Below are 22,359 nucleotides of genomic sequence, written 5' to 3'. Positions count from 1 at the left end.
TATTAGAGAAAATTACTCTCTCTACCCTTACGCTTTTACTAAAGATACGGCCTTGGATTGAAGAAATGGTAAAGGTGACCATTTTAATACATGTAAACTGGAACAAAGTGAATGCAAACGAAGATCAACAGGACCTCTACCACAAGGTTCAAAATACCAACCAGATAAGTATGCTGCTAACATTACCAGAGGCACAAGAGGGTCATAACTAAAATTTATTCAAGGATGGCCTCTCCCAAAGCAGTTTAAAAAAGAGTATTAGCTATTCTGTCTACATGTGTAAAACCATTTCTGCAATGATCCTACATACAGAAACACCATCACCACTGGAAAGAGGGAATTATTTCCAACACAACAGATCCTGGAACTGGAGCTGTGTGATGATCAATCTGTCCTCCTTCCCATGCATTCTCTTTCACAGCCAATGCAAGACATTCCTGCACCAAAAATTTCCCCTCGCAGATCCACATGCACTGGATCTAAGCAACAGACGGAGGACTGGAATACTGAATTTGGCTGACTTACAAATGTAGTTTATGTGCATTTGTACATTTTGATCTTGGACATTTAGAGTAATCTTTTCAATCCCATCTAAAAAATTTGTATCTTCATTTTGAGATGATACACATTAAGTACAATGAAATCAAACCTGTTACTCTTAACATTATACTATTTTCATGAGCTCTTTACACAAAGTTTTTGAGTCTTAGTCATCTTAAACCACTTTTGATTTGTTTCCTGAAGGCAACACACACTGGTGTTTCTTTTTAGATTTCACATCCTTCCTAAGCATCTTGGCCTTCTTTGAACTTGACAATGAAGATATGTCCATCCTACATATAGTACATTTGAACCTCTATCTCCTATTCAGATGCATGACATCAGCATCTTTGACTGAGAGTGCTCCATGTGAACACTTAGAAAAGGAGACTGCAAAGCCCATTTTGTATTTATCTCCTCACCCTTGGAGAAAGACAAGCTCAAAGATGAGCTATAATGGCCCAGCATAGGTCAAGGACCCATTACACAAACTGTGTGCAGGTGTAACTGGGATTATGTGGACGATATCAAAGAGAACCCAGAGTTTCTAAACATACAGGTAATACACATTTAACATATCAGTCACAGGGTAGGGGGAAGACACTAATAGAGCAAGTTTCTGTAATCTCAAAAATTCTGTACTTTTGTGTACATCAATCTATTTTAAAATGTGTGCGCCATGACTTACCTTTTTCCCTCTTTAGTCTTAAATCTGAGTATCTAAAACCCAGGAAATTAATTGCCTAATAATTTAAAGCAGTGGCCTCAATCACACTGTTTCAGCACACATCACAAACTCTGGCAAAAGCAGGGAGAGGACAACAGGCAAGACTGATGACTTGCAGTCTCTTCCCTAGTTTAGCACTGAAGACAAACAGATGAGTCTGTTCCCACTTCTTTTCCTTACCCTGTGTTTATACTGTTCAAGGAAAAACTGCTGTCTATAGATTTGTACCTAGGCAATTGTAACCCTCAGTTTTCCTCTTCTTCTTGGTTGATGCAGCATGATTGACAGACTAATCTCCAGCAGATTTAAATGCCCAACAGGATTTTCCTCCAGACTTTTACTCATTTGAAATAAGTTTTACAAACAAAAGTAAGTCTAGTACGTCTCCTAGACTAGTTTTTCTACAAGTCCTGGAATACCTCCTCCAGAAGGATGTTAATACTGGTTTGAAATCCTTACGCAAATCAGGATGCAAATCAAAGGGCACTGTTATATTCTTCTTCAAATCTACTGTAGGAAGCTCTTTATGTACTTCAAGTGGCAGTGCCCCTTGCTCCACAAATGACTATATGCAACTCTGGGAAGAAGACAAAGGGCCTATGAGCTAGAAAAATACGGTTGAGATAACCCCTCCTGCCCTTCCAGTGAACAGTCACATGAGGCAATGTGACTATCAGAAGCTTGACAATCTCTGACAAGTTTTTTACATCTTTGCTGATATTCTTCCTTCTTTCTAGATCAAAAGAGGAAATTATTTCTGGTGGACTGGACTTTATGCTTAATTATCCAAAGAACTGAGTCAGCTGCATGTCTCTCTAGATGATAATTCTCACCTGCTGGGGATATGTTCAACTCCAAGGAAGTCCTGAGAAGAATAGAGAATGACATTTCCCCTACTATCAAAGAGATGCTGTGCTTTTCTGAGTATATGTGTTCTTTATCCTTGTGCAAAACCATAAAAGCAGGTTGAAACCACAGACCACACCATCAGATTAAGATATCACACTGGTCTAATCAGGAAGGACAAATTTTTATTCAGAGAAGCATTTTCAAAGGGTTTATTCAGACAAAAATAATTTATCATTCAGAGTCACAGGCCAACAATTGCTTAGATCACCTGTTACATGTCAAAATTCCTTCGAGATCAAACAGGAATTTCCAGATAGTACTCAAAGAAAAACAAGTCAAAATCCCAATGAGAATTCTCCTACTCACTCTACACCCCCCAAAAAAATACTGTCCACAACACTGGGAGCTATCTCCAGACATGCTGAACCTACCTATTGCCCAAAGACCATACAAAGTGCTCTGAAAGTCTCAAGTGACCAGAAGTTCCTTTCGCATTTTAGGCAGACAGGTATCACTGTGGTAGGAAGACCAACATATTTCCACAGCTACCTCCTCCACAAGACCTGAACTACTGAAGAAACACATTTCCCCACCATTTTAAAATACTCTTCCAAGTCATCGTTCAGAAACCTGAGGGGAAAAAATGAGTTCACCAAGAGCTGAAACCTTGGAGCAAAGAGGAACAAAAAAGTGGATTCCATTAGCTGCTCCTACCCCCAGTCACACAGCCTGTATGCTGCTTATGGGAGGGTACTCACATTCTGGTCAGCTGTCAACTCTCCACTGTCAGTGAAAAAGAGAAGAACTGACAATATGCATTCCAGGTAATCCAGTCCTAGAAAAACAGTGACTTCTGACATTAAAAAGGTTTGAATCAGAGCCCTGAAGACTACATCTCAACACACATCATACATTAAGAATCTGCAAACCTTTAGTTGGGAAAGCTCCTTCTTGGTCATGGTGTCTCTGCATTTGGCTTCATGCATCAAGGACATCTTTCTAGTATCAGCAGGAACTCATTTCAGCTAGTGTTTTCTAGAGAAAGACTAAGTAGATTTTGCAGTCCTCACAAAGGTCAACACCACATTAGTCCTCACCATCTGTGGCTTAATTAACTATAGCTTCCTCTCGCTGCTTAGAGGTTTTCTGATAATTTAGGACACGAATTAGACAAAAACTAATACATAACCAACTTGACAGTCCTGTTTACAATATTTACACAGTGTGCACTACACATTGAAATAGGCATTTTGTCAGGACTTTAATGGTAGGAGGATCACATTTAATTTCAAACAGTGCAAAAGAAATCCTCAGAGAGCCACGTGTCCGGAACTTTCAGTTTTGTTCCTGTTTCATAAATGAATATTAGCTTCTATAAAATTAACCCCCGACCATTTTTTTTTCATTTTGCAGCAAATCATTTGTACAACTGCCCTGAACTTCAGCTGCATAGAAATTAGGTATGAGAACTGCAGTGTGAAAACAAGCCAACACTTCCCTAATGATTGCCACAAGTCTTTAGAGAGAACCGTAGCAGCAAAAAGCACTTTTTAAAATGGAAACTGCTGAGAATTTATACTAGTTCATTAATGCCATTTTTAGATTATTTTCTCCCATAAAAAGAGATTTAATGTTGTACCTGCACCAAGCCTCAAACACATTCATGCCAATTTTTATCCCTCATTTGAAAGCAGGCCTATACAACTCTCTCCTAACTTTCATTTCTTAAGAACCAACAAAATCCTTTTCTTTTTCCTTCATCTTTCACTGATGTCACCTGATATATGATTCTATCACTTATCTGTAATCTCTTTCACTGACTGTAATTTTTAACAAACCTTCAATCTTAACATTGTCCTGCTTGACATCAGAGTGAGAAAAAGCACACAAAATGCAGACAGGCAGAATACCAAAGATCACAACAAGAACATCACCTATGAACTGGTAGTATCCCTCTGCCCTGCTACCATTTTTTTTCCAGTGGTAAAAGATAAGAATCTACCTAAAACACAAAAAAACTGGCAGCAACTGACACCCCTGAGAGTATTACCAGGCAGGCACTGCAGCTGCCACACAGACCACACCAGAACTCAGGAGGGAAATGACCAAAATCACTAAATACAGATCTCCTGCTGCTTCTTTCTAAACACACAGCATGCATAAACCACTGGTAAACAGCATATTTCTGATTTCTCTCTGACAAGTGAAAGGCTACCCCAGCTGCCATGCCACTGCAGCTGGTGGGCAGGAGGTCAGAGAGGCACTGCAGGGCTGTGTGCACCACACAGCCAGACCAGCAATGCCTTTCCAGGGGGACTGCTTTGGGGAACATATCAACCCAACCAGGGCAACCTCCCTCCTGCTCCACTCTTCTCATAGAGGGCAATGCCACCCACAAACACCAAGGCTGGAAAGCTAGAAAGACTAGAAAGTTTTCTGGGGAGACTGTAACTTCACAGTTTACCTTAAACGGCTTTGTCTGAGCTGAGAGAAGAGGCTTAGGCTTACCAGGCGACGCTAGTGCTTTCTATGTAAACCCAACCCACACTTGACCTATTTTCTGCTGTTCTGAGCGCACAGTCACAATTTACCTCATTCAAACCCAGCAGCTGCTGGGCTACATCTGAACCAGTTAAGCTTGAAGGCACAACCCTGACCTCTAAACCAGAAAAGTCGAGCCAAGGTCAGCCCTACTTATATGTGCACAGAGGCACAGCCACATGGGGAAAGCAGGGATGGGCAAAGACCCCAGCTCTGCGTGCAGGGTCCAGGACAGACAACTGGGATAACTAATCCCCACCCAGCAAGAAGCTCTGAATACACTGTTCCAAGGACAAATGTTTATAGACATTTCAGACCACATACATTTAAAGATTAGGCGTTATTTTCAGTGTATAACAGGAACAACTACGTTTCTGTAAGTAGGAAGTTAAAATTACAAGGGGAAAAGGGATGAGGAATACAAATTTAGTGATTTTCCAACTGTCAGTAAAGTTAACATTTCTCAGGAAAAGCTATCAACATTTTTTCTACTGCTCACCACTCTTCCCTATGCATAATACTTCTCCCCACATACTCCTACTCCCTTCCTCATTTTACCTCAAGAGTTGAAACTGATTTTAAAATTTTAATTATCAGGTTTGAGAATCAGGGGGTCAAGGCCACATGCACTTCTCCATGTTCTGATTTCAGGCTTGAAGTTACATCATTACATTGATTTGTTCAGTTCTGGAGGTATAACTGATATACCTGCATTAAGAACATAAATATACAGGGAGGAAAAAAAAAAAAATCTGACTTGTAGTCTAATATTCTCCAGGATTTTAACTTACTAACACAAAAATCAACAGAGGTATTTGCCTTCTTATAAAACTATCAATACCTCAGGTGAAATGGGCATGGTGTAAAACTTACAAGTCATTTTATTATTCTTCTATCTGTAGATGACAATCCAGAATGGGAAAGCAGAGGCAAAATCAGAGCAGCATGAACATGGACAGGATAACATCCAGCAGGAAAGTAAGCAACAACTAATGGATAAGCAAAACCAAACCTGGTCTAGAGAAATATCGTCAAAAACCAGCCTAAAAACTGTTCTAGTGACGTTTGCAATACTCTTGCACTTGAAAATAGAGATTTAAAAAAGTAGATGACCCTTATGCTGACAAATTATGTTACTCTCTCTGAGCAGCTAGGACAATCTGTGTGAGAAAAGCAAACTCTTCCCCCAAAGCCGGTATCTTTTAGCATCTAAGACCTCTCCAAAAAAGTAGCTCCTGTCCATGAAACAGAGGGGCTTTCAGCTTCCATCTAGAACACTTACATTCTCACACATACAGACAAATAAAGGTCAAATGAACTACACTAGTCCATGTCCACCTTCTCGCTCATTTTGATGACACAGCCACACATTTGCTTTTCTTTCATTTTCCACTGAATCACATTTTCTTCCGCTTCCTCATGGCAGGCTCCACATATTTTATCACCACCATCTCAGCAATATGCAACTTGTACTAATTTGGCATTTTCTTTTTTCTAATTGTAAGAGAAACAGGGAGGGAGTACTGGTCCTAAGCCACATGTGGCTATACTGAAACAAGCCTCTGAGTCACTAAGCAACTCACTGCCACTATGGGGAAAGAAACCTCAAAATGCAGACATTTCCCTGAAGCAAGCAATTAGCAGAATGAAATTGATGCTAACAAGGAGGCAAGTAAGTAAACTGAAGAAATCTCTTTTGTCCATTGACACCAAAATTTAAACTGTGACACCCTGTGAACAGCTTTCAGAAGGCATCCAATAAGACCCAAATCAGATCAGCTGAAGGACAAGAAGTACGGATGAAGGCATCTTTAAGCAAAAAAGAAAGTACATTCTGTAGATCACTAGTTGTCTGGATTAGTGGGCTGCTAGAAAGGCAGTCTAATGCAATCAGAAATCAAGCAAAGACATGAGGCCTGCTCAGACACTGACCACTTTACAATAGACACATCTTCCTTGCATGAGGGACAGCAGAGGTTATCTGTGGCAGCTGGCAGTAGCAGTTGGAAGGCTGTGTAGCACCACAAAAAATGACTGACCGGGCAGGTCATCTCTTGGGACATGGTAGTCACCTCCATTGAATCGTTTAGAAGTTGCATTACACAGCAATACAACATTCCTTGAGAAGACTACTGGTAACTGAGAGCTTACTGAAGGAAGTGAAGAGCAAAGGCCTCTCAATTCAGTTCTGCAGAAGAAAACTGCAGAAAACTGTCTGTGTCAGTATGATGACAGATTCTAGAATCAACACCACCTCCTGGAGATATCCATCAGTGTATCACTCTTGTGAATGACTCCCTGCTCTGGAATGTGAACTACCACCAGCTTAGATTACCAACTGTAATCACACAGCTACCTACTTTCTTCTAAAGACATCCTCAATCCTATTTACCCAACAGGAACTCTGGAAACATTAACTTACCAGCTCCTTTTCTCTGTAACTCATGAGGATTATAGGCAGAAAACAAATCCCTACAAATAATAAAAATATTTTAACTTTTACATCAGATCCCATCCAAATGTTCTTGAAACCCAGTGTGCTTTAGTCCACTGAATTACATTAATTTTTTATTTTCAAGTGGCTTTCAGGGATTTATTTGATACTGTGTTTCTCAGAATACAAATACATACATGTTGGCCAACATGTTGGTATTATGAAAATAGATCAAGACAAAACTAAGTTTTCTCACATTTTAAAAGCACCACTGTATTTGCAGAGAACTTTTCAAAGTTAATTTCTAATAGGATTTGAGGCAGCACTGTCTTTTTTTCCTGTAGAGAGCTCCATTATGACCTGCTAGAGCCATTTTAGAAATTTTCCCTATAAATAACAGATATGACCCGCTGGAACATACATCATAGCTGGATTAACACTACAGCTCTGCAACTCTGGAGAAAGCTGTGGATATGCCTTTTATAGAACTGATGAATAACGGTCTTGCTCAGAGGAAAGATTTAATTGCTAATCAGAAAACAGGGATATTTCAGTTATTGCTGCAATAAATTCCCTGGGGTAAACTTAGGAAAGTCATTCAGAGTTTAAAATTGATACAATAATCTTCTATTTCACAGTATTTTTTCACAGATAAATCTCCTAGCATGCAGAACCAAAAAATTTCTATTGAAGACATAATTCAAAATGGAACAATATCACTTGGTGAAGGAAAAAAAATGAAGAAAAAAGCTCAAGCCTGTCAAGCACCGTAATTTAGCCACCAAGTCTTATGCATTCTGAAACGTGTTTTAACCTGATTTTATCTGCTATATACCAAAATGGTGTGACATGGCGATAAGAAGACAACAAAAGGGAAGAAAACATTCAAATGGGGTAAAACCCCTGCCTCTATGCTTGAAATAGAATTTCCAAACTGCATGCTTAAAATTCACAACTAAAATAAAAAAAAATTAATTATTAGTGAGATGCACAGAAATTACTATGATTCAAACTCACTTGCTCAGCAAAAACACTAAAATACTACCCTCAATAATACTAGCAGAAACACTCAAGTAGAAGAGGTTACAGGGGAAGAATGGGAATAGCTAATTTTAATTCCATTCAAAACACAGGAAATGTTTGCTAGATTGAAGGGGGGTGTCAGTGTTTACAAATAGTAGTAAAAAGACTTTCTAACTGTAATTACTAGTATGTTGTTAAAAATAATGCTCTGTACACATCAAGGCCTCCACAAGCCCTTGGTAAATTATTCCAACATCTAAGAAAATAGCAAGATTCATACTTGGTTTTAATTTTAAAAATTCAAATTTAAAAATTCAACTTAGTATAAAATTACTTGAGTTTCTCCCCAGATGTCTGGCCTGGAAGAAGAATTAGATACACAGACCTGGAACTGCTATAGCTCTCAACCTCTACTAATTGCAGCTTGCTGAAGGCTGCGGAGCAGTTCCCATGAAGCAGTAACCCCCAAACTACAAATTATTACTTCTATTAGTGTAGTTTCAAAACTACATTCTGTAAGAAAAAGGTCTAGAGTAGCAGCCAAAACAAAGGGACATTGTATCCAAGGGATGAACAAAAGCAAAGAAACGCATGAGCATTTCAGAAAATTAGCTATTGTGTTTATCCTGTCAAGATAAGGCTTAATTTGGGTAAGAACACATTTTCATGAAATTCAAGTTTCCCCCTACCTGAAATGCAAGAATGCCTACTCTCTTCCTGCTCTGGGTACAAACTCCCATGCCACACCACAGTTTACTTCCATTCACACTTCTGGGATCCCAAAAGCACCAAGAATTCCAACAAAGAGCAACTTGGGAAACCAAGAACACAGGGGCAAAGCAGCAACTGGTTATAATGTGAAACCGATCTCTCTAGGAGCTGACTAGGAGTCTGGATTACAGAAGCAGAGTTGGTCAAGACCACTACGTAAGAAAAATACTTTAAACTTTCATTTTTAATAGATGAAATGGAAATTTTAAGGACACAGAACCAAAAATAAGGTTTCCTTCACTTACTACTGAGTGGTATTTCCATGGATTTTTACTGGTGAAAAAGTAATCACTTGTGATCAAACACAGGAAATTTTTACCCAGAAACATTGGATGGATTTTTAAACTCCATAACCCAAGCATGGCTTTTCAAAATACCAAAATACGTCAGTAAAAAGATTTGATAATCATCTTCAAAGAAGAAGCAGATTCCATCTCTTCCATTCTGAAACCCAAACTTTTAACTACTTACTTAAATACTACCTCCTGGAATAGGATTAATAAAATCAAATAATAGTACTGACTGGTTTTTCAGAAATTGTAGGAAGAATATGAGAGAGAAAGGAACTGTTTTCCTATGGATTTGAGTGTCATCGGCATTGTAGTAGCTTACCAATTGGATAGCTCAGCTTATCCCAAGGATCTTGCAACTCTTTCCCCCCCTTTCTTCTTACGTATCTTCCCACAGCTTCAGCTCCTGAACTCTCTCTCATCTGGAGGAGTCACAATACTTGTGGCAGCTATGTCACCCTCCGGCTGACTTGATGCCCCCCCCGCCCCACTGCTCCCTTCTGTAAGGCTTGTCAGATCTGAAGAACTCCACTCCCGTGTCAAACCTTGCTGAAAGAGACAAAAAAAGTGATTGAAGCTCTTAACTTCTTCACAGATCAAGAAAGGTGGCATTTTATTCCACCTCTTTTGAGAAAAGAAAGGTAGTTCTCAAACAAGAAGCTCTTTATCGAAGAGTTGCACAAATACAAGCTTAGGGCAGATGATATTATATATATAACATGTCCCTCTGACTCTACAAATGGAAGGCACCAGTCCCTCCTCCCTCATTCCTACGTCTTCTTTTGCAAGCACTCCAGTGAAACTCTTCTGCCCTGCACGTTTTACTGGGAGTAAAGACTGGTATGAGTCATCTGACCCACTTCGAGCTGGATGCAGCTTTTTACTTCCCCACATGTTGTACACTTAAATTTAGATGTGTCAGTAACAAGCTGTTTAGACCATCACTCTTTAGAAGGCTGCCAGGGAAGCCAGCTGGACTCCTTATGGGTGGTCCACAGACATGGGAAAGAATCAAGACAGTTCTTCAGCACAACACTGAGAGGAGAGGAGTTATAGATGCAGAAAGCTCTGTGTGCCTAGGCTGCCTGTGGAGGAACCAAAAGCAGGAGGGGAGCACATGGGTTCTGTGGCTGGCACCTGGAGTTCCTGAGCTGCTTCTGGCAACCTCAAAGGGTGGGACCATCCCCAAAAGCTCCTGCCTGCCTCATCAATGAAGGTTCAAGTTTACGGGAAAAGCAATTTTCAGCCACAGTAGTTATTTTTAAGCCTGAAGCTTAAAGTAAAAGAAGTCTGAAAGATGAGTGCACATGTAATTATGGGGTGCTTAAAATACAAACAGAAAAATACTATTTTAGCCCTGTTTAAAGCTCATCTTTAAAGATGTTTAAAGAATTTTTTATATGCACATGTCATTACTACACAAGCCCAGCTTACTTGCTCTTACAAGCAAACAAGTCATGGAACCCAAAGGCATCCAGGTCTGAAATATCCAATGTTTGTCCATAATGAACAGAAAAACAGAACAGTGGAGCTGCCCATGCCCCTTCACTCGAGTCTTTCTTAAAGGCATATATGACTTGAATTTGTAATAGATCAAGATAAGTGCATATTAGGTTTCTGATGTACCAACCATGATTAGTGAGAAAGTTGATTATTTCAACAATCTTTAAGGCATATTAGACATTTGACCTGCCAACATTCAGACGTGCCACACACATTTAGAAAAAGAGCAAAGTACCGGTGCCTATCACTGTTCATGCAACACCTCCCACGAGGGATTTCTCACTGCCCTATCTTTACATCTGCAACCTTCATCACAGAGGTAGACAGGCAGACTGTACCATTTTGAAACACTAAAGCAACCAGTCTTGTCTTCCAGGGAAAAAAAAAAAGTTTTGAAGGGGTGTGTAAGGCCTGAAGAGAAATTTCACCATAAACGTTCATTCTTAGCAAGACTTCTTTTTTTTTTTTTTTAACCAAATTAGCAAGTGTAGTTTTTGAAGACTGCGCACCTTTCCACTTTTCTCCCTCAGAGGTAAAATACCCCTTGCAGGAAGTGTAATGAATGTGAAGGAACTTCATTTGAATTCTGTCCTGCCTCCACTGTGCACATTTGCTCCAGAGTGCTGTGTGCTCAGAAATTCTTTGGAAATACGTTATCACACACAGTATGTACATATTTGGAAGTATATAATCAATCATGTACCCTTGGTTCGCCTGACCCAGATACACAGCTGAAATGCACTCAGTGCTTCGGGCAAAGCAGTCTTTTCAGATTTTTCCACAAGCATATTTCACTATGAAAAAACAAGATATAAAACAGTTTTTGTTATTCTTCATTTGCTTGTCTGAAGTACAATGCAGTTGACTCCAGCTGCTTCAGCCAGCAACAGCAGAATCACACACTTAGCCCAACAGTGTCATTGATGGGCACTGCCAAACATCACCCAGGGCAAAAACACCACTCTGATGAGGTCACACATACCATAAACCGGGCTTTAATCCTTCACATCCCCATCTATAGTCCTTCAAGTAAACGACAGTGCTTAAATAAATTAAGGTATGATTTGCTTTGCTGCTGCCTAAACATGTATCACAAAATAGACACACATAGATGTCACAGAACAGTACAAATAACTTATTACAGAAAACCATTTCAGTCCAAAGTATATGGTTTAGGTCACACTTGTATGTGTCGACTTAACTGTAATTTTTCCTTAAAACTGCTTTTTGGAAGAAGTGTTCATTTTCAGACTATACCAAGAGCCATCATTAAACCCACTACACTTGTGAGTTTTTAAACACATACATGATTAAGAACATACATGATATATTATGAATGCAAAGTGGAATTCACATTAAGGACCTAACTTACATGTCCACTTCAAGACTACACTTCCTACAGATACTAATTTGACATAAAAAATGCATGTTGTAAACTTTATGTCTATTATTTCCTACAAAGGACAGAATTTTCATTCCACTGCTAAGCAAAGTACCACAGCAAATGTTCACATCTGCTTTTATCCTCAAGATCCCCTCATCACCACCATAAAAATGACTAAATGGTCTCACCATCCCAGATTAATGAATGAGTCACTCAGTCACACACAAGTTTCACACAGAATAATAAAGTTTACATCCTCCATGAAGCCACAGAGATAAAAGCCACCAGAAACAAGTTGCAGGTTGGTGTTTATGGCACCACACATACAGAATCCAAGCAATTTGTACAGAGAAGGGCAGGATTCTAAGAAGAACACACATAAGGCAAAAGAAGAACCACATGCACATTTAGCAGTAAAGAACAAATTCACTGGCAAGTGTTATAATGGGTACAGCAAACCTTGTGTAGACATGGAAGCAGGCTCATATAATGCAGCTGCACACCCTACTTTTAATAATGATATTAATCTAGCCCATAGCAAGGTCGTTGAATCTCTTAACTGAAACATGTTTATTTATGCAAAGAGCAGACATGGCATGGGAATGCATGGGTCACGATTCCCCAGAAGTCCTGCCAAAGTCTCTTTAATCTTGTTCTGGAAGAACTACTTCTGGTAATTTAGTTCTTTGCCTACCCAAACTTTGTTTTTCCTGCCAAGTCTGAAAGGTTGCCAAGTGTGCTGTTTTCTTTGCTTTGAGCAGTTGTCATCTTTACACTGGACAGCAGCACCTTGTTCATGAAGCCTTTTGGCCCAATAGTTATGTGAAACACTACTGTTTCTTTATCAGAACGATGTGAGCAGAATTTGTACCAAATAGTCCCCTGCTGCCCATTACCAGTATTCTGAGTCTATGTAACGATGGGAAAAATTAATAGTTAAGAACTGGATCTGAAGTGAAATGGAGTCTTCCCACACAAATTCAAACTTTGTTTGTTTTGGCAGAAAGATCCTGGAATTTTATGTACTAACAGCAAAATGCAATAAAAAAGTGTTTAGGTCACCATGGTCTCTAAGGACTTCACATTGAAAATGTGCAGCTATGAGAGCTTAAACAAAAAGCTAAACATGTTTCAGAAGACTCAAAGTTAACTCATCCCTACAAAGAATGATTCCTCAGTTCTGTGTTCTGCTCACAAGCAAATCAGTACTATTACAGACTAAACAAGGGAGCAAAAAAAGCCTTTTTTTTTGCAAAGTAGATAGTAACTGGAAATTCAGTGAAGATTTATCTAGGACCAGGTATTATGGCAAAGAAAACAGAGGCCAAAGAAAAGGGGGATCTTTCAGAAAAAAGATACAAGTACAAACTACTTTACATTAAATGACTAATGGCCAGAAATGTGATTTTCAGCATTAACAAAAAACAGCACACAAAATGAATAGAAACAATCCTCCCACTTCAGGTTTCTCTGAGCAGAAAATAAGTTTCAGTAATAAAGCTAGTATTTCTGTCTAACATACTGTTAGTACATATAGTTTCTGGTCTCTTGAATACATTATCATTCAGTAAAGCTCTTGTCTGTACAATTAACTTGTAAAACTTGGCACTGAGATATTGCTAGCCCTGCAAAGAGACATTCCTATGAAAAACATTTCTCAAGCTTTTTATAGTCATTCAAATAAAGGAATTTTGCGCTATCCATCAGTGAGCACAATGCTGTTTTATGTTACTACACTCAATATTGAAGCAATATCCAGTTAAAATGAAAATTCTGGGCGTCTTAGTACTTAAAGGAATCTGTCACCAAACTTCTTGTAATGTTAAAATAAACAATTTAAGTCTCTTGTCACCGAACTAATCATGATGGATACAGATCAACAGGGTCCATCTCAGGTTTCAATAGGTAAGTATTTGCTCCATGAGAGGAGAAAACATCCTGATCTTACACAGAATTGCCTTCTATGTGTCAAAACCAGAGGCCAACAGTTAGGGAGACCAAGCTTATCTCTGGAACTATTTTTGACAAGCTACTGCTTTGTAGCAGTTTTTGATGAATATCTCTTTGAGAAGTGAAATTAGCAAACACTGCTAATTTCAGTATTAGCATTCGGTACTCCCAATCAAGATAGTATGAAGCCAGCTGTTCTTAGGAAATATTTTTTAAAATGGTACCTTCAACCTGAATGCACCTTCCCAAATTAAAGGTGCTTAGAAGTCTAATGCTCTATCAGTCAATATTCTTTGAAGAGCCTAAAATGCATAGAACAATGCTATTTCACTGCTTGGCAATAGCACTGCTTAACAAAAGGCAGTCCTCCTGTGTTCAGTTTGCTTTGTTCAGATCAGAAATGATCCAATGCCAAAAGGAGATTGATTACTGTTACTGTAATGAGCATTATCAGACACATCTTGACAGACTTCAGGCAAAGGACAGATACTAGCACCATTATTTGCTTTTCAAAATTAATCTGGAAGGATGTGGCTGGAGTCTGAGGGTGAATTTACACTTCATGGCTCAGCTGATTTAAGAGGTCGCTGCTGCCAAAGGAGGATATCCCACTCTGTGTTGCGTCATCCTGACCCCCTCCATGGAAGAAGCCACAGCACTGGATGCACCCTGAGCTAATCCAGCTCAGCTCATCAACATCACAGGCTTTTCCCCCACATCGTGTCTGCCCCCTCCCATGTTCAAAAATCAAGGCTGTGCTGATTTAGAGGACTGAAGGCATTAGTGTAGGGTCTGATAGTGGGAACTGCTGTCTGCGGCAGAGCCAAGCTGTTCTAGCTGCTCGAGTCATAACATGCAACCTCACCCTGATGAGAAATGTTCAACTCATTCGGCTTCCCTACCACAGACACATAAAAACACCAGCCCTTCCATGAACTGAACCTCCCTCTCCTTTCCCCAGAATTCTGTCTCAGCTACTCTTTTTCTAGCTATATATTTGGCATTGGGAAAAAAAAAAAAACATCTTGGTGAAGCAGGAGGGAAGAAAGGGTGTCAGGACAAAATTACATAGCATTTATTCAGGGCCATCTGTTATTCCAAGCCTCTAAGTACTATTTCTTATAAAATAAGATATATTTTATCACCAGTATACCATCCAAGCCATAAGGAAGAATTTATGGCTATTTTAATTGCAATCAGTGCAGCACAAGTTGAAGTACTTTTCTATTTGTCACAAAAGAGATTTTCGGACTTTCTTCTGAAGAAGGAGGAGAAACACTAATTCTCCTGTTCTTTAAATACACACACATTAATATATTTCTAATTAATGGAGAGGCACTAAAATCCAGGATACTGGAAATTTTAGCAGGCTTAAAAACAACAGTAAGAAAAGTGTTTATTTTTGAAGAAATTAACATTTTCTGCTTTCATTTTCCAAGAGAACCAAAAATCAGTTAAGTGGGATATCACTGTAATCATGCAAAGATCTGGAAATGAAAGCTTCAGAAGAATGGTACTGGTTAACCTTTAAAGGGGTCAAAATACTGAAGGTGCTACAGTAATATTCATGGCACAGTACTCCTTGACATAATCAGATTAACTAGAATCATATATATAATCTTTCACAACAAGGAACAATCTCTGCCAATAAACAATAGGAAATTGTTCCTGTAACACAGAACTTGAATATGAAATGCACTTTAACAACAATAAAATCATGGCTTTTAAGTAAGTTAAATGAATGGTACTTATACACTAGTCAAATGTCTTACCTGATAGGGCTGAAAGGCACTATCTTCAGTTATGAAATCCAGCTGTTTGTCCACAAGGAATTCTACTGCAGTAATTGAATTGTACACACTTTTTCCAACCACGGGCTTGAATGTCTATCAAGGAAAAAAGAGAAAATTTGGCAACTGAAAAAATCTTCAGCACAACAAATCCCCAAAACTGTGTAAATACATACATATTCTTCCATCAAAACAAGATAAAACAGAGCAACAGTTACTAGTTATACAAGAAAGGAAGATTTTGTGTTCTGTCAGTTTTCTTCCTTTGTGCCGTTGGAAAACCAGCTTAAAAAAAAAAATAAGAACTACACCATACATTCTTCTTTTCCTTCACCATGCTTAAGCAAGATTGTTTACCACAGAAGCTCAAAGAACAGGAGCACCATTCCATCCTAAATACACAGCTCAGCCCGCAGATCCTCTCTCCCTGCCTGCAGGACCAGCTACCGCAGCAGTGATTATACTAAGGACAGCTCAAGTGGAAGCAGACTGCAGAGAAATCCCTCCCCCCCTTCCTGTTCTGAAATCATTCACCTTGCCTCAAGTCAACCATATCATTCCCCTGCCCATCTCTGAACTGTTCTGACTCTGCTCCTGTCACCCCCGCAGCCGCTCCTCCCTGCAGCAACCGGCTGCTCCAGCACAACGCCTTCTGAGCTCACAGCACCGGCACGGGCATTTCGCAGTAGCGGGAGGAGGTTTCCTGAGTCACTCAGTGTGCTGGGAAAGCAACAAGGTACTGATGACCCTCGCTGCTGGAGGAAGCAAGAAATCTCCCAGCTCTGCTGCAAAAGCCAGGCACAGAGAAAGGGAGCAGGGAGTCAGAGGCTCCCCGAAACCTCGTACAGTCTCCAGACGCCCTGCTCTTATCCAGGCACAGCAGGATGCAGCAGGGAAGCAGGGAGGGCGCCATGACTCCAGGGGATCTCCCCTGAGAGGGTACAAGAGGCGGTCCTCTTCCCTGCTGGCTGGGTTTCCCGGAACAGAAGCACAGGGAGAGCATGACTGAGCGGGGATGTACCTACTGGGGATGAGTCAGGTGAAAAGGAAATCCCAGCGGATGGAGGGGAGAGAAATGTTGCTCTGAGGACAGACAGGAATAGCAAGAGGAAGACACTGGTGAACAAAAGAAATGACTGCCAGAAAGAACATGCAGGATGCTAGAGGAAAAAACATGGAGGGACAAAAAATGAGAGGAAAGTTATTTTGCAGGACAAAAAAATGGTAATGAGGGAAAACAGGAAAAGGAAAAAGCCCTTTGAGACCGATTCTAAATTTAAAATGCAGGAGAAAAAGACAAAGAGGAGAAACAAGGGCAGGTCAAACCACATGGAACACTGTTTGTGTCCAAATGCTACACCAATATCTGTAAAATGCTGCTATCACAGCTCACATGCAACATCGTGCAGCAACAGACCCCAAGTACTTACAAGGGGAAGGCAGGATCACCATGACCTATTTACAGATGTGGAAACTGAGGCACGAAGCAGTCAAAAAGCCACTAAGCAGGGCAGCAGCAGAGCCAGGGACTTGCCCTCAGCCAGTCTGAAAGCAGCTAGTAAAAGGGCACTCAAGGTTTTTTTCAGGCTTCATTACCTACTTTCAAAGGTGTTGCCTTGTGATAAGGCTAAATATAACCCAAGTGTCTCTGGAGCTTCAGCTTTGGCACTTACCAAACAAATGAGGGAATACTTCATGGGAAATACATTATATTTTCTAATAAATCTATCAAATTCCTCAAGTGTTCTGACTGAAAGCACAGCATTCTTGTTTCCATTTTATTTAAGGTTTCACTTTAGCTGCTACTCTTTCTCAGACAAGGAAGGAAAAAAAGCCAAAACTCTCCACCAGTCAACTATCTCTACAATAGGTAACTACATGAAAGGGCTGGAGGAGCTAGACTATATGATAATATTCCAACTACAGAGTCCAAATAGTAAATAATTATTTAACCTCTAATAGCCAAGAGAGGGCCTTTGCCCTTGCATCACTTTCCTATAATGGATCTTGTTTTGCTAATGGTTAAGAGAAAGTGGAGTTCACATCATGAAATTGCTGTGTTGAGTGTATAAACTCACAAACATACAAACTTTTATTTGAAAAAGACAATATTGTAGTCTTTCAGCTCTTAATCTGCCTCCACGTCTTCCCTCACACTCTTCTACATTTTACACACTGCTTTCTTTCTAACTTTTTGAGCTATTATTCAGGTCAAGAAATGAGCTTCCAACTACAAACAACAGGACATACCACATCATTAGCTGAAGTGAAACTGTGGAATGTGGCTAGCAGTTATCATTCAGGGTTCAGACAACACTACAGATTAAGGTACATGTGAGCCACTGGTTTATCTTCCTACTGATATTAAGAGAACTAGTTCCAAATATGGATCGGTGAGATTATTCTGAGAAGAGAAATGTAATGCCTTCTCTCTTACTTTCATAGATTTATGTCTCTAGACAGGTCAACGCCCCCAAAACACTCATGTGGAGGATGCACGCTACCCTACAAGCACAGAGGAAAAATATGTAAATAAATAAAGCAAAACCATGTCACATCACACACCTCCTCCTATGCTCATGAGCTGCACACAACTTGAGATTTTTTCAGACACTATTGAAAAACATTTCCACTATCAAAGAACAACAAAACGCCACCCTTAAATAAACACCCTCTTGGAAAAGCAAAGTCCAGACTCCATCAGTTCCATGAGATAGGCAGGCCACCAAGGAGCTACTCAAACTGGGACAGGTTAGGGATTTGAAAAATTTTAAACGGAAGACGTATCTGAGTTTCACACTACATATCATATGCACAAAGAAAAACAGACTAAGAGCACAACAGGCAAGAGTCGGCTATTAGGGGTAAACATACAAGGCATGTAATGACATGAAAATAGATAAAAGAAGGTCCAACGAGCTCCTTGCAGATTTTCAGAGGAAGAACTCCTTGCAAATGCTCCCTCTCTCCATTCTCAAAGTGGAGGACAGCTTTAGGGACAACCAAGCATACTGGCAGAAATGAAGAAAAACTAAACCTCTGTAAATGAAAATCTCTCTTTCAAACCTGTAGCTTGTAAAAGGAAGCTTTATGTGTTAACCCAATTCCCCAAAGACCACAACTAAGCAAAGGACTCAAGCACTCAGTTTTAAGTGACATCTGGCTTTACCACTGTTCTGATTGCTTGGAAAAAAAAAATCCACTTTTTCCCCCATCAGATTTCTCTGCTTAGCCAAAGGGAGCTCCATAAACACACACACACACACAGACACACACTCTCTTTGGCTGCTTTGTTAGCAAGTAACCTGATGTTGAATAGTGTGTATTTTACTCTACCCCTTCACCATAATTTTACCCCAGCTCATGCCAGAAATAACCTGCCTACAAGAGGCAGCTGGCACAGCACTGAGTTTGAGAATTGGATTCTGGACTTTCTGGAAATTTAAATAATTTTTAGAAGACATAAATTACCATCATTTCACAGCAAACAATCACAAAACTATTAAACAGCACTCACCAAATACCAATACAGCAGATTACTCAGTGACTGCCTTTTCTAATGCCCAATAACACAAGTCATGTCTTTATTTATCTTTCCAAAACCCTCACAGCAATCACAGGACCCACTTTCCCAAGGAAGCAGTAGCGAGCAAGCACATAGTGTATTTTTACCTCTGCCTAGTGCAATTAAAGCAGCTAGAGTGGTGGTAATCTGCCTCCAGCATACACGCAGGCAGTTCCCTGGCACTGACCAGGGCTCCAGGAGCAGCCGCACCTCGACTGCTGCAGCCTAGGCGCTGCCAGGCTGTGACACCCAGAAGACTCAATGCAGCAAATGCTCGGGTTACAGCTGAGCTCGCAGCTGCTGCCCGGCTCATCCTGCACGTACCTCAGCTGCCTCGATGGAGCTCACAGCCTGCTTAGCTGGCTACTCTGTGCCTCAAGCCTGCTCTGCACACCACAAAAGCACATCCTACTATGCACATGTACCACAGTGAGCCTTTTTAAAAAGTAAATTTAGAGAAACTTATGCCGTAAACCAAATAGAAATTTAAAGAGTTAATAATGTAATTTAAAATTCTTACACTAGAACATCTACACTCTATACTTCCGCTTTAAAGCACAAAAATTGAAAAGACCATTTAAACCCAATTTTTATGTGCCAGTCAGTTATCTTTTCCACATGTTATTTTCTAGCCTTGCTGTTTAGTCTGCAATAGCACAAACACCGGCACCTTTTCATTATGACACTTAATCATTCAAAATAGCTGTAGCTCTCTTCCAACGGCTGTTTGTTGCCATGGTTTGTACTCAAAGGCAGAATCACCAAATGGAAAAGAGCGGACTATCAGCAAAGCAAACCTGACATTAAAATCGAGCACGGGGCTTCCTCATTCTCGGACTACCCTGCCTGCAATCCCTACGGATTGCCGTTGCCCGTTTGCAGCCAAGGCGTTATTCCGGGCGGAACTCTGGCAGACCTTTGCCGGGGGGAGCAGAAGGAAGTACCCGTCGGGACGCGGGGAGAAGGCAGCGCCAGCCGGGCCTCCTGCCCGCCGGAGCTGCTGCACGGCAGGGCGCACCAACGGCACCCACGGCTGTTCTAACGGCGGGGACCATGCCGTTAACGGCCAGCACCGAGTCCTGCCGCTCCCGCACCCCACCTTAACGGCAGAAACTTAACCGAAAAAAGGAAAAAAACCGCACAAAACCTTTTTTTTTTTTTTTTTTTCTGAACTTCCTTCCTCCCATTTTCAGAGGGGCGCAGGCCGCCCTGCGCGCCTCCGCGGGTGGAGATGCCCGGTACTCACGTTGTCCCGGGGTCGCCGCGCTCTCGTCCCCGCCGGGCCGCGCACAAAGCCGCCGTCGCTGGCCGCGTATCGCGCCGCGCGCGCCCCCGCGGGAGCCCGTTCGTCACGTGCGCCGCTCCGCGCTCCGTGGGGATAAGACAGAGAGGGGTTCAGGGCCGCGACAGCCTCGCGGGCGGGGGATGCGGCCCGTTCTGCCGCAGCAGCCTCGGAAGGCAAACAAAGGCGCCCGTCTCAAAGTTAAAGTGTCCGCACGAGTATGTATCCCGGGGGAGGGGGAAGCCGCGGAGGTGCCCCCTGAACCGCAGCGGTGGACTGTTCCACTCCCCGTCGGCCAAATATCCACCTCGCCCCGAAGAGGATCTCCGCGCCCGCCTCTGCCTTTGAACTCACAAGGAAAATGGTTCTCGCCTCGCCGCTTCCGGGTCGGGTCGGGCCGGGCGGCCGTGCCAGGGGTGGAGACTGCAGGACCGGAGGAGGAGGAGGACGACGACGACGACGACTACGACGACGACCCACCGCCTACCCTTTGTGGGGCCAGCGCAGACTATCGCACAGCTGTGCGTTCTGCGGAGTCCCCGGCGCGTCCCCGCTGCTGGGTCATGGCGCGCTACTGCTGCCGCCGCTTACATAAGGGCGAACGCGCAGTGCGCGGCGCCGGAGCGGGAGGAGCCGAGTGGGGAACACCGAGTTGAGCGTCGGGTGAGGAGAGCACGCCGCGGGAAGAGGTGGCGCTTGACAGGCGCAGCCCGCGGCCACGTCCCGCGGGGGCGGAGTCCCGGGACACGTGTGGCGGTGGATCGGGAGTGCAACCGAGGCACTCAAGGGCCAAGAGCGTCCTTCTGCCGCTGCTCCGCGCCAGAGCCTCGAACTTCGTTTATAGCCTGAGTGCTTCCTCCCCCCGTGAAGCCGAGCCCGGCCTTGGAAAGCTGTTCCCTGTCCCTTCCGCGGTTGGGCTTTGGAAAGTTAGCAAGCGAGGGCTGCAGCTCGTCCACATTCAACCGAGGGGAAAAAAAAGTAATACAAAGGAAGGGTGGGTCAGGCATGAGCTCAGGGCCTGGTTTGGGTCCAGGAGCAGCCGGAGCAGAGGGCGGGGGGGCTGTGCAGCCCAAAGCCTTCAGCAACAGCACACTGTGCTCAGCGGGGGCTCACCACAATTTTCTCATTTTTAGTATACAAGTTCTTTTCTCCCTGACGACTTTCCCCCCCCCCCCCCCAAAGAAACAACAGCAACAACAAAAATAAAACCAAAAACCCCAAAAACAAACACAAAAAAACCCAAAAAATCCCCACTTGTTTTCCCACTTTCCAACACAAGTTGATGTCACTAACTAGCTGTTTACAGTTCACATGGAAACTTCATCTGAATAGTCCAGGGGGAAAAAGTTCACGGGACACTTTGTAATGAGAAAATGGTTTCCAGACAGAAATTTAGCAGAAACACCTGTAATATACTCCCTGAGTTTAGCTCACATAGACAAACATAGAAAGAAAAAATAATAACAAAGGAGGTTGCGAGAGAGACATTTGTTTTCCCCAAATTCTTTAAACATAAACAGCTGTACATTTTTCACTTCATGGAAAAAATACAAGGCATGTCATTTGCCAAGAAAGTAGAATAATAATGGGAAATCAATGCATGACTACATCTCTGTTCTCAAATTATTCCAAATGAGGTAAGTTTAAAGGTGTACTGGAATGCTATAACATATTAAGCCCTGAAATAAAATCCTCAGGTACAGCTAAACA

At 41.7% G+C, this 22,359-nt stretch overlaps 1 protein-coding gene across 8 annotated transcripts in view; it reads right to left on the bottom strand.

Annotated features, from left to right (window-relative positions):
• JMJD1C (jumonji domain containing 1C) overlaps positions 1–22,359 on the bottom strand; it is a 167,959-nt gene that overhangs the window by 44,972 nt on the left and 100,628 nt on the right. For 4 of the 8 annotated variants that reach the window (XM_014261523.2, XM_088059403.1, XM_088059402.1 and 1 more), the window contains exon 3: positions 15,785–15,898. In XM_014261523.2, the coding sequence (XP_014116998.1) occupies positions 15,785–15,898 (114 nt within the window). Of the gene's footprint in view, positions 1–9,497; positions 9,588–15,784; positions 15,899–20,613; positions 20,730–21,003; positions 21,144–22,359 lie in introns of those variants that run through there. The other 4 variants (XM_014261524.2, XM_014261528.2, XM_014261526.2 and 1 more) reach the window with 3 other exon arrangements.

Source organism: Pseudopodoces humilis, chromosome 9 (assembly GCF_049639895.1).
Source record: "Pseudopodoces humilis isolate 2021_Gansu_Grassland_sample_001 chromosome 9, ASM4963989v1, whole genome shotgun sequence".
In the NCBI taxonomy this organism is placed as follows: Eukaryota; Metazoa; Chordata; class Aves; order Passeriformes; family Paridae; genus Pseudopodoces; species Pseudopodoces humilis.
This window is presented reverse-complemented; position numbering and strand designations above follow the sequence as displayed.